At 39.5% G+C, this 13,698-nt stretch overlaps 1 protein-coding gene across 1 annotated transcript; it reads left to right on the forward strand.

The window, feature by feature from the left end:
- Positions 1-5,939: 5,939 nt before the first annotated feature.
- Positions 5,940-11,023, forward strand: LOC122783302 (TSC22 domain family protein 4-like). Its single transcript, XM_044048024.1, has 3 exons — positions 5,940-6,546; positions 6,653-6,704; positions 10,405-11,023. The coding sequence occupies exons 1-3, from the start codon at positions 6,146-6,148 to the stop codon at positions 10,558-10,560; spliced, it is 609 nt and encodes a 202-aa protein (XP_043903959.1). The 5' UTR covers positions 5,940-6,145; the 3' UTR covers positions 10,561-11,023.
- The last annotated feature ends 2,675 nt before the right edge of the window (positions 11,024-13,698 follow it).

The raw sequence follows: 13,698 nt of genomic DNA on the forward strand, positions 1-13,698 counted from the left end.
AGCAATTCACACATAGTTACTGATTACTGAAGTGGAGCCCATCCCATTTCAACCCGCCGAGTGGCTTTGACAGCATGTTTATTGCCTACAATACCAGAGGCTTCCGTGTCTCTGTTGGTGGGAGTTTTCCGATGTTCCCCAAGCCTGTCGCTTACTCTCTGCATGAGAGCCGACTTCACTGACTCCACTCCTGGGTTTTCGTTTGTCACAGTTTTTTGACGACAAAATTCTCTGAGTGCAAGTCTGTCCCCATATGGTTTGATATACTGTCCTAACCTCCTCTGTCGTAACATCTATGACGTTTATGTCGATCTGCAATAAGTAAGGCACACGTCAAAAACGTTTGAAACATTATTTTAACAGGTAGAGAAAGCTAGCATCATGTATTGCTTACTTTATCTCACTACTTAAAGTTAACATTTGTCTTTACCTTATCATCTGTCAGTTTCACTTGGTTGATGACAGTATCAGGTATGTTTCGCGTTTTGAGGAAAGAGAATAAATCAATTTCTGCAGCCATTCTTTTAATGATCTTAATAAGCCTAGAGTCATACACACAGGAAGCACAACTGCCTGTACCTTAACCTAAGGTTTCTAGTGCTCTAGGTTTCTAGGTTTCTCTTGCTCACGAGATACTTTCTAGTGAGCACGAGATACTTTCTCGTGCGCACCAGAAACTTTTTTTTTTTTCTCGATGTCCCTTTAGGGGCACCGTAGTATCATGTTTATGTGATCTAATTATCACGTTTATACCATATATTATCACGTTTATGTGATATAATTATCACCTTTATACGATATAGTGTCACGTTTATACAATATAGTATCACGTTTATGTGATATAATTATCACGTTTATACGATATAGTATCACGTTTATATGATATAATTATCTCGTTTATACAACATAGTATCACGTTTATGTGTTATAATTATTGCGTTTAAATGATATGACATAATTATCACGTTGATACAATATAGTATTACGTTTACATAATTATCACGTTTATATAATATAGTATCCTGTTATAACGTCATCCTGACCCCAAAAAAATTCCGTTTTGAATAATTTAATTTGTTTTTGCAAACTTTCAACATCATGGCAACCTGTATGTTACAAAAAGGTGTGTTTAATTTAGGCCTACATTTATTGAATGTCTTATTAGTCTGTAGTTTTTTGCTGTGCTGGGTGTAGACGTAGTGTGGAACATGTTGTTATTGAAGTTATTCTTTTACAGGTGGGAATTTAGTTTATTAATTACACATTACGGAACATTATGGAACATTAAGGAATATTATGGAACATTATTGAACATTGAAAACAACTAGCAAGAGAGAAAAAAAGAGACATTATGTCCTTCTCTTGCTACTTCCAAATAATAGACAGGAAAATTACTAGTTTACTCACTATAGGCGAATCGGTCTTTGTGTTATACCACCATGCCTTTCAAAGGACTATTGTATATAAGTAATCAGGGAAGGTATATTAACACTTATAAAAACCTGGCCAAAAGCAACCAAATGATTGATATTGTTGGCTCAGTTTGTCATTCATTGTGGTCTACAAGTTCTGCATTTTGACACTAAAGTCTGCTGGTGCACTTTGTCACTTTAAGTATATTACACATTTTCAGGACATTATTCATCAAATGTTTTCACCTCAGAGATCGTTCAAAAGAGGCGCTTCAATTACCATCTCCAGTCGGCTTATTTCTGAAGGAAAAATAATTTACCATAACATTGGCTGGCTTAAGGTCCTGATGAATTACCTGCTGTGCATGGATATACTCTGTCACCATTGCTAGATCAAGAGCGATTAATTCGTCATTGTGTCCTTTCAGCTTAGGAGACAAATAATTAGTCATTTCATAGGACTTTGCTTATTTCCCTAACAAATTAGTTAGGGAAATGCAGTGCAGACTGTGATGCTGTGACTTGATGTCTCGGCATCATGCGGCGCGGAGCGTGCAGTGCAGCGGCGTGTGTGTGTCGCTCTGGTTGGTTGCCGCTGTGACATCGGTGCCTTTGTATGTGTGGGAGACGAGTGCTCACGCCAGCGTACTGTACAGCGGCAGTGACTGGCCAGGACGGTGTCGGGCATCACTCAGGGTGGGTGGCGTTCACAATCACGATGCTGTTTAGAGGAGTAGTGAAATTGGCCAGTGACGTTATTAGTCAATGGAAGCGCATTTCCGCTTCGTAGAGCTCAGGAAGATAATCAAACCCTGCGCTCTCAGCAGTGGCTGAACTAATTGTTATGGACTTTTAAGGCTTCATAGACGAGGTAAGGATGCAGATACACACAAAAACACTGCTGACCACTTCCACCTCTCCTCGTCCCAAGAACTCCACCACATGCAAAACGTTCATCTTATGTAGTGAAGAAAAGACAAGCCATATTTAATAGTAATTATTTTAAAAATGAGAAACATTTAAAAATAGAATAAGTTCCGATAAATACTTACTTTTAAGCCACTCGCTTGGCATCATGTGTGATCAGTCAAGTCATTATGTCAGCAGAAGGGGAGGTCAGTCAGCATGAGTTGTTATTGTTGTAACAACTCCCCTCAAAAAGGCAAAAATAATATAATGGTGAGCAAATGGAAGAACTGATAAAAATCAGTTCAGCGGATTCAGCTATCTTACTAGGGTTTACTCATAACCTAACCCTAACTTAACAAAATACCGTAAATAGCTGCCGTTGAACAAAACATAAGCAGAGTGCTTCTTAAAGGGATTTATACGACATAGACACCAGTAGTAGTCATACAACATAATGTCTACAAATCCGAACTATCCCTTGAAACACATATGGCTCTGCTTACTCACACGAAAAGAAAAAAGTTGTACTTTTATGTTGCGTGTGTGATGCTGTGGAAGTGTTTGTGGAAGTGGGGATGGGAGGACACAGCAGGCTGCGGGGAAACATGTTCGTTACAAAGTAAATCCAGCCTCTTCTTCTTCTTCTTTTCCATCACAAAAAATATCGCTCTTTCATTGTCTCTGTTACTGCATAAGTTTCCCTTTTGAAATCGCACCATGCCCCGCCCCTCGAAAAATCCCACCACACCAAGGGGGCCCCAAATCAAGTGTTTGTTTTTTTTGTTTGTTTGTTTTTAAACATATTAAATAACAAGTGACATGATTGAATGAATGAATACATTTTTCCAATTTAACTTCAGTAAACCATACTTAGTGCTTCACTTTGAATATGAAAGTTTAAAATAAATCTGTGATCTATAAGTGACCTCTAAGGTTAAAAGGTGTCTGGTTTGGTGTAAATAGCGACTATATTAATACAGGGGTCTACCAAGGGCCAGAAGTCTAGAGGGGAGCCCCAAAACATTGTTGGCATGTGAGCAAGGATGGATTACTGAACGAGCTGACCAGGGCCAAGAGGTCAAGGGGCCCTGAAGCCCAAGCCCAAGTCACTAACTTAATAAGTCCAAAAGCAAAAGGCTATGACACATTTGCCCTTCTTCAGCTCTCAAAAATGCACCAGAATATAGAATATCACATCTACCAGATTCCAAATCTTCTGGAGTAGTTCATAATCTGTCTGTATTAATACAATTGATAATGTAACATTATAGTAGTGTGACATGTCAATAATTAATCGTCAAGCACAAGTGACGCATAGCTGGAGGGGGGGCCCCCAAAATCAAATTCTACTTAGGGCCCCCTAAAGGCTCAGGCCGGCCCTGACAGCAGGGCCAGATCTACAAACCGTCTAACCAGAATGTAAGTTTCCTCTGTGGTGGTGTCATGTAAGATGTTTTCCACCAAACCTAGTTGTCCACCAATCATCAGGCAGTTGTCTCCCCTCTTAGATTTAAACATATTATACAAAATCAACTCTTTAACCATTTCAGTATTTATATTTGAGACTCTGGAGGCCCTACCAGTCGTGAAAGTGTGGAAAAAGAATACTCAGTCATGTTTTCGTGTCTCCCCTTAGTGTAAGTATAGGCGATAAAACACTCGATGTTGAATTCCCTGCACTTACGACGGCAGCATACGCATTTCACCGCGAATGTTACCGCCCCACCAGTAAGTTTACTTGGAGAGCTCCACCTTAGCTCCACCTTGTCCCTGCGAGAGTGTTGGCGAGGGAGGAAGAGCGGTATTATGTCAACGCGGAGGGACAAGTGTGCTGTTGGTGGCTGCACAGTGGAGCACAGTGTTTTAAAGAGGATTTTATATATGAAGCTAATGTGCCGGATAAAGTCAGCAAACGTGTGTTCGCACCACTTCGCATCAGACTGCGGTCGCCATATTTAGTCAGCGAACGTATTTCAACAACGTACAATTTCGGCACTGTTCGGCTCGATCCTTATGTAGGACATCTCTTCCTGTGACGGCACTCTCGCTGTTTTCTGCACATGCTGCCATGTTGATATTGTCAGAGAACTAGTGGAGGGAGGGGGAGAGAAATGGAGCTGAGGGAACAGGATCTGAGCGAGTGAGCGCTGTAAAGAGGACAAATCAGAAACCCCCTGGAAGAAGTGGGTGTGTGTTTGCCTGTGTCTCATTTGCATATAAAGGGACCATGCACAAAACCGAGCGTTCTGAAAGGGGCGGGTTTAGCAGGGTTATTGAACTGCTATGATGCTTCATCCTTATGGTATTTTGACCAAAGCATGTCACAGACATGTTCATTAGGACACAGGGAACTATTTTGATTGGGGAAATAGGGTATAATATGTCCCCTTTAAGTGTCACCCTCTTATATTGTATAGCCAAAGCTACATCTGGCATGGTTGGGCCGTTGGAGTGCTTTCCACCAAGTTTTATCTGTTTATCTGTGTTTTTTTCCAACCTTTCTTGTGTGGGTTGCCTCTGTACAATATTTATGATTTGCTTTGGAATGTGTTTTGTGATCTTTCTCTTAAGCTGGCCCAGGAAGTTTTCAAAAGGAAATGCGGAGACACGATCCAATAGACCAAACCTTCTGACATCATCTGCCAGATGACACAGACAGTGAACATTGTAAACCATCTCCTCAACCCAATACAAAGTCCTGAAGTGCTCCAGATTATCTGTATAATCACATGCATTTCCGAAAAAGTAATTTCCCCCCCACATATGAACCTTCCTGAATGTCGTTAGGTAAAAAATTAAAATTGTCATGACAGTCATTGAAAATATCTTCCTCCTCACCAAAGCTGCTGAGACAGTCACTAAACCTTGTGAGTGTCTTTGTGACTATCATTGTCAGTGTCATTGTTGTCTTCAGTCATTGAGGTAGTGTCAAATGGCATGTCTTCTTCATCATGTGTTTCTTCATGATTGATTGATGATTATTTACATTAAAAAATACATTAAAAAAATTGGGAAATATTTAAATGGGTTAAAAAGAGGTGTGTCCTGACTAGGCAGTCTAGTACTATGTTTATACACTCATTTGGAGTCTTTATGCCACATGGACTGGAAGCCTCAAATCAGTGCAGAAACATAGTACTAGACTGCCTAGTCAGGACACACCTCTTTTTGTTCCATTTAAATATTTCCCAAATTTTTTTTAGCTCATTTTTTTTTAGCTCATTCGCTTCGAGGCCATGTGGCCTAAAGACTCCAAATGAGTCTATAAACATAGTACTAGACTGCCTAGTCAGGACGTTTTTTTATTGTGTTGCTACTGTGTTGACGTTGTTTTGTTCTTATGTAATTGTGTTTTAGTAGTGTTGTTGTTTTGTTGGTGATCTTTGTGTTGTGGATTTGTTGTCATTACAATCCATATTAAACCAGTATCTGTTTGTGAGTGGGCATGAGCAGGGCTTGCTGATTCTTTTCTATTTGCCTATTCGCTGTGACATTGAGTAGGCTTGAGCTGGAATGTTACAGCAGGCAATCACAGAAAAGAGGGTTGGTGTGTGTGTGTGGGTGGGAGAGAGAGAGAGAGAGAGAGACTCATTTGTCTTGTTTAAAGTCAACATGTGGACAACTTGAGACTGCTTCTGACTCTACTTCCTATGTCACAGGACAAAACATGCTAAGAAAGGATTACACATTTTAAGGAGAAGGTGGAGTGATTTTTTTTGAAAAGTTCTGAATTACTTCTCTGGATTGTGATTGCAGCATGTACTTGCAGTCACTTGATTGGACAAGATGTCTGACAGTGAGCTGTAAGTGGTCATAAAGAGAGGATGATTTCAGGTCAACAACAGCAGTCGACCCTGAGTGAGCCTGCATGTCGTCCTCAGCGGCGTCCACCATCAACCCCACCCCTTCCTATCAGGACTCTGCAAGTCTTTGCTAAACAGCCAGAGGCATGTGTTGTGTTACGGGATCGTAAAAAGGTCAGAAGTTCTAGGTCAGGTAACCGACCTAGTGAGTCGTGGCCCTCAGCCAGGTCAGTCAGTAAGATCCAAGACAGAAGCTGCACTCAATCTCAAGCTCACCTGACCTTGTCAACCCCGGCCTCGGTTCTGCAACAAGCCCACAATCCTTTGCTGCCTGCCGCTCCTCACTCTCATTGGCCAATGCCTCCTCCTAGTGGGTGGCACTCCGAAGCCTCTATGATATCACTGCTGCTTTTCTTCCACAGGTAACTATAGCAACCCAGTGAAGAGGACAAAGCGACAGTGAGTGAAAGCTATTGATCAGAACAGAAGTGATTGCCTGTCAGTTTCTCTCTCTCTCCCTCTCTCTAGTGCTTCCAATAACAAACTGGTTTCTATTGACAACAAAATTGAGCAGGCCATGGTAAGTTTATTATCTCTACTATAGCTTGACTGTGGTTTTACTGTAGTTTTACTTGGATTCTATTATAATATGAAAGTTTTCTCTCTTGTTTCATTGTAATTCTATTGTAGTTTAACTGACTGTAATGTAGTATGACTGTGATAATGCTCTAGTAGTTTAACTGAGATTCCACTGTGATTCTACTGTAGCTTGACTCTGATTTACTGTATATTGACTTTGATTATTCTGTAGTTTGACTGTCATACTGATGCATGATAGTGTTTCCACTGCAGTTTAAATCTTTGATTTACTGGAATTGTAATTGCTGGATTTACATTTGACTCTGCTGTAGTAGCAGGAGTTTAGTAGTTTCACTGTAGTTTGACTATGATTTTACTGTAGTTTAAATATGATTCTACTGTAGCAAACTTTTATGACCTGCAGCCACCCAACCTGTTAAGAAAGCTCAACATGGCCTGCAAATGTATATGTTAATTACGTCCCAAACCTGACATATTTAGCATTCATTTATGCATTTAAGACCTACAATTATCAAGAGGTTTCACTCTGAATGCTGCCCTGGTTCCTGATATTTCTCTTTTCACATCCTGGCCACAGGTGTAGGAAGAGGTTAAATAAGTACACAAAATAAACAGAGAAATAAACACATTATTCCAAACTATGTAGAACAGAGTCTACAGTTCCAGGATTTAGTTGTAGTTTAGTTTAGTCCAGTCCTATACGTGATTCCTGCACATGAACAGCTGAGCTAAACGTGCGCTCTCTTGAGGCGTTGGTTGCTGGAAGCCACAACACTGCTGTGGCCAGCATGGAGAGGAGTGGGTATCCGGGGCAGTGACCCCTCCAGAAATGTCTTTGGTCCCAGTGGTGTATTCAGACAAAAGCTACTGTTCCAGCCCGGCTCTTAGGCTGCAACAAAAATAGGGAGCGAAGACGAGGACTAATTCAAAACAATGATTTATTTACAAATTTAGGATTAAATATCAGTGTCAGTGATCAGTAGGTGTAGGCAGGTATGCATGTATGGTATGTGGATGCATAAAACAAAACTAAACTAAAACAAACAGCTGCTGATGGTGTCTGTGTCTATGCGAGAGAGGCCAGCCAGAGTCTGAGAGAGAGGAAGGAAGGATTCTTAAAACAAGTGGTGTGTCCATGTAGCTTATCCCTGTGATGATGACCCCGGGTTCAGATACCCACTAGAAAAAGATAACATATAAGTGTGGCGGGGGAGAGAGAGGAAAAGGCTGTGAAAACTATAACTATAACTGGTGATTCCACTGCAGTTTAAATCAAATTGCTGTTTTTATTTTATTGTATTTTGAGTGTGTAATTCCTGTAATTGAAATCTGAATCTATGACTGATTCAGCTTGACAGTGATTCTACGGTAGTTTAACTGTGATTTTACTGTAGTGCTACTGTTCGACTTTGATTCTACTATTGTAGTATTCTGCTGTAGTTTGAACCAGATTGTACTGTAGTTTAACTGTGATTCTACTGTTATATAATTGCTGTTCTGCTGTTGTTTAAAGTAATACAGGGCACCATTTTTACCTTTACAAAAATGTATGTTATAGTAACTGTTAAAATGATGAATGATCGCCTTATTGTTTCCATAACATCAGCATTTTCCCAAGAGAATACTTTCAGAAGAAGCCAAGACATGAAAAAGAATGTCTGGTCAAGCAAAAGACAAGACAAGAGTTAACTTTGTGAAGGTTTTCAGTCGATGACTACATGTTATTCAAGGTTGCTGAGTTTGGCTTCTTCCTTCTGGATTAGTAAGTACATGCTTTGTTTTGGTTTAGGCAAGGAAATTTAACTTGGGTTTTGGTAAACACTGACAGAGAAATGTGGCTGCTTCCAGTGATATTCATGGCTCCAAGTGAAAGCACTTTGGTCTTGTGAGTGCTGTAAAATATAGCAATATCATTTTGGAGACTGCTGTGGGATATTTGCTGACATGACACTGGCTTGTTTCATCTTCAGTTGTTGCATTCACTTGAGTTTGGCTGCTATTCAGGTTGTTGTTTTTATTATTAATTTCATGACTATGTTCATCATCGTCAGATAAACAGGGTATAATAGTATTGCTAAAAAATTAATTTAAATTCTTTAGTAAAAAAGTTGTTAAAATATCAGTGAATTGTACTAAAAAAATACACATTTCTATTTAAGGTACCAAAGTTACTGGTATTTGTGTCACAATGGCAAAAGAGAAGAAAACATCCAGCTACATCCAGAAGGGTCATCATCTTGTGTCACGTGTGATGTTTCAAGGAAATCGGTCAATGTATGGCGAAGATTAGGGCACTTCCTGTTTTGTGGCAAAATGGCGGGAACAACAATTTACGACTAAGACATGATAGCATAAATTTTGTCCACTTCTTGTCATGTTGAAAATTCCCAAAAAAACCCTCAAGAAACTTTGGAATAAACATGACAAACTCACCGATTTTCGTCCCGATCCGACAACTTTTGACTGACCTTGACCTGACTTTTGGGGGCACCATGGAGCAATAATGCCTCCCTTAACCACTTAAATATTAAATGACTCATATCCAATGACTGTGAGAAATTCCATGTAGTTATGTTAATGTTAAAGTTTTCAAAAATTGGAATTTTATAGTTTTTCCAGTCATTTTAACCTCTACTTTTTAGGAGGCCATTTCTTTTGACATAGAAAAAATACTTTGATAAATTTAAATCATTAACTTGTTGTGAGTGGTTTGACACGGCTACCTCAAACGTGCTAGGACGAGTTTGTTCAAATGCATAGACTACCCATTTTCATTTTTTTCAAAATCGCCGAGTTATGGGTGGGCAGAGCTAATCGAAATTTGGAATCATGAGTGCAAAAAGTGTACCTAGTTTGGTTAAAGTTGGAACAACTATGTGTGACTGAGACAAAAAATCCCAAAAACTTTTGCAAGAAAATTTGAAGTAAGTCCAACAAACTCACTGAATCTCCGAATTCTGGGGGCCCAACCTCCATACCAAATTTCAAGATTTTTGTGCACGTTAACCCCCTCAACAACCAACCACCAACCACCACGTGCAGTCGTGGTTGTTTCCCTGCACATGTCAAGAGGGATTCATTAATACAAAACAACTGCATCAGAGTGGGTCCCATTCGAAGTTTCAAGCAGATCGGGGAATGTACGGCAAAGGTATGGTGCACCTGTATAAAATTGTGACTTCCTGTTGGGTCAAGGTCATGTCTGTAAACGTGTTCAGGGAAGTTCCCTTGTCTCACACATGGTTTTGTGCAGATATTTCAATGCACGGCAAAGTTAGAGGTTGGAGTTGGAGGCAATGCAGAAGTATAAACCCAATGTGTTAATTATTTTATGTGACACAATGACTATAACTGTAAGGGATAAGTAATATTCCTGAAAAAAAACCATTTTACCTTGTTGGATGACATAATTGGTTTCTGCAATGTTGTGGTGATCTGAGTAGTGGAGGAGGAGGCGTGTCTGAGTGGTATTTACCAAATTGCACTCAGCAACGATGGAGTGCTTGTGAGTCGAAAATCTAAAATGCTGCCCTGTATTATTTTAAATGCGATTCTACTATATTGTAATTGAATTGTGATTCTACTGTATTATATTTTGATTGTGTTGTATTTTGACTTTGATTCTACTATAGTTTGACTGTGATTATGCTGTAATTTAACTGCCATTCTGTTCCGTGCAGGAGCTAGTGAAGAGTCATCTGATGATGGCAGTCAGGGAGGAGGTGGAGCTTCTGAGGGAACAAATCAGACAACTACAGGAGAAGAACAAAGAGCTAATGAGAGAGAACAACATCCTGAGAACACTCACATACACACACACAAATTCATGCAGTTAACATTTTAAGACTTTCATTTGGACAGCCCAAACAAAGCCATTGAAGGCCTAACCCTAACCTTAACCTAAACACAATTCCCATATTAGCCCTAAACCTAAATGAGGTTCTGCCTTAATATGATTGGGTTTGATGTTAATGCCAGAAAAGGTCTTAGAGAGGTGACAAAAAGTATAAACAAACAGGTCTGTGCACCTGTCGCTGTTTTCACTTAATGTTGACAGCCTAAACAAAACATAACCACTTAATGCCTTATCCTAACCTTACCGTAATTACTATACAAATGTTTGCCATAAGCACAACCTCATATCCGAGGCTCTGTTTCATTTCAACAAGGGTTTGGTCCCTTGTGTTTATCAGTTTCATAAGCTACTAATAAGATTAATGATAACATGACAAAAAGAACAGCTTACAACTGCTGTAACTGTAGTTTGCTGTTTATAATAAATAAATTACTAATCTAATTGTTCTGGGACAAAACATTGGTTTGAGTTGTCTGTTTCAATAATTGCATTTTATGTCTGACTACTTAAACATAAGAATCGTTAAATATAAAATGTGAAGAAATAAGCTGTTATGTCAAACAACCCAATGGATAAGCACATATTAACAAGCTAATAGGGTTGTATTGCCTTGTAGGTTCAAGCTGATCAGTTACTGTTGTTTGGGGCCCCTCCTTCATAAGCACGGCCTACATGGAAAAGCAAAAGCCTTACTCCATGTGAGAGGCAGGAGTTCAAACAAAGGGAGTCCTTTTTCCAACACAAAGGACTGTTCTAAGAACTGTTCCCAGGCCTGCACTTGCACTGACAAGCAGAATTCTCCCATCTCATTGGCCGCCCTGTTGGACATCATTCCTCTCCGGCTGAATTTATAAATACAACTGCTTGACCTCAGCTGTTCCTCTTCTTCCTAAATCCGGTTGCAGTAGGAGCTGTCTCCAAGCTCCTTTTATCTGACTCCTCTGGGAGGTGGAGTTGGCATAACTCGCCTCGCTCCTGATCTGATCGTGATCGCTGCAGCTTTAATCCAGCTCACAAAGGTTTTGGAGTAACGCACCTTTCCTCTCTCCAAACGGCCATGGTCATCCGGCACCATAGTGAAGACACCAAATTTTGGGGATTGTAGCAGTTTCACCCTCGCTGGTCAAGTCAGAAACTTGTTTTACGTTCAGCCACACACCCCTCTGGATCTGCACCTGGAAGCTTCTGCAAAACAGAGGCGACTCCTGAGCTGCTTTCCTCCACGACCAAGGATCAGCCGCTATCACCCCACTGCGAGCCACACACAACAGCCCATCAATGCTCCATCTTGCGTTGAAAACGTGCACAGTCAGATCTGTGGCACTGTGGTAAATTTGGTGGCATCCATAGGCGTGGGCCTACAGTCACTGCTCCTGCACACCCACCTGCCATTTTGATTCCCGGAAGTGGGAGTGGTGTTGCTCGGTTACTTTCTTTTTCTTCTTTGTTATCTCCTGTTTCTCCACTGTCTCTCTCTCACACACTAACAATCGCACATAGCGTGAATGATTGTTAGTTGTAGGGATTGACATTTGTTAATCAAATTACATGAATATTAAAAAATAATTATAAATCATATTTATTATTTTACATACATATTTTTAATAATCAAATTTTTTAGCTTTAGTTAATAGTTACACATATTTCACCTCATGTTTCACCTACATGTTCTTACTTTGTGCTATTAACCACAATTGTTTTACCAATATTTATTTGCGTTTGGGGCATTGAAAAATAAAACTTTCCATTGTTATTATATTAACTCTTTTACCTTTATTACTATGACTACAGTCTAGCATTGAACGGTAAGTGACAAAGCAAAACAAAAGTATGCAAAATGAATGTAATATAAATGTACACCAAGTCTTTCACACAATGCAAAACGTCAGCAACCACTTGTATAACACAAATTGTAGCTAGTGTATGAAGACCTAAATCAGGGGTGTCAAACTCATTTTTGTTCAGGGGCCACATACAGCACAATTTGATCTCAAGGGGGCCGGACCAGTAAAAATAGTAAAATAATAGCATAATAACCTATGAACAACAAGAACCCCTTTGTTTTTTCACCTTTGTTTTACATTTAATGAAGGATAATTTTACAAAATATGAAAGTGCAATTTCAACAATATCATGCCTAAATTTACTATTTACACAGCACACTGGATCTATAAAGGCACAAACATTTAGTCACGGGTATCTGGAGCATTTGACATTACGTTTAGATTAGTGTGAAATTTTAACAAATTCATCCTGTGGGCCAGATTGGACCCTCTGGCGGGCCGGTTCTGGCCCCCGGGCCGTATGTTTGACACCCCTGACCTAAATAGTTATAGATTGTCATTATGTGGGTGGAATCATAGTTCAAAATTAATGAATCCCTCTTTCGCTAGGGACACACTGTAACCCTTCCAAAACACATGAGGGTTTATAGACTCCATTTTGAGATATTCTGCATCTACAGAAGAAGTGGTACATGGAAAATGAGCTTGGTACACAGTGGTATACAGTCTGAAATATATGAAAGCACAATCAAAGGCTTTGCTTCTATCCCAGCTAAAAAAAAAAGGTACATATGTATTGTTCCTACAGGTTATAGGATAATTTATTACCAACAGTAGTTACAGTATGAAATTTAAGGAACAGAACATCCAACACTAAAGCAGAGTCGTAAATGTACCCACTATTGACTCTTTATTCACACTTTATTGTACAAAATAGAAACTGTGAATAGTTTGAAGTTCTCAGTGAGTTCATTTCTGTTATGGTTATCTTTTAATCATAAGCCTAAAATGTAGTATTGACGTCTTCAGGTCATCAGGTCTTTGAAAAGCACTCCTGAAATCCTTTTTCACTCTGCAGCCTCACAGAAACAGTGGACCTTTCTCCTTCACCTCTGTGACAAAATAACCATCAGATCTCTTTACTTTACTACTAAAAGTTAAAGAGTAAAAAAAGACAACTTGGAGGCTTAATTTCTCAAAAATTATACAGTAAAAATATTTGATAATAAGTGAGGGAGTAGTCAGAATTAGGTTAAAAATGTAGTTTTCCGCTTTTTACTGAGTAAAACAAATACAACCTTGAGGCCCCCACTCCCCCTCCTCCCTTCTACCAA

This window comes from Solea senegalensis, linkage group LG16 (genome assembly GCF_019176455.1).
Source record: "Solea senegalensis isolate Sse05_10M linkage group LG16, IFAPA_SoseM_1, whole genome shotgun sequence".
In the NCBI taxonomy this organism is placed as follows: domain Eukaryota; kingdom Metazoa; phylum Chordata; class Actinopteri; order Pleuronectiformes; family Soleidae; genus Solea; species Solea senegalensis.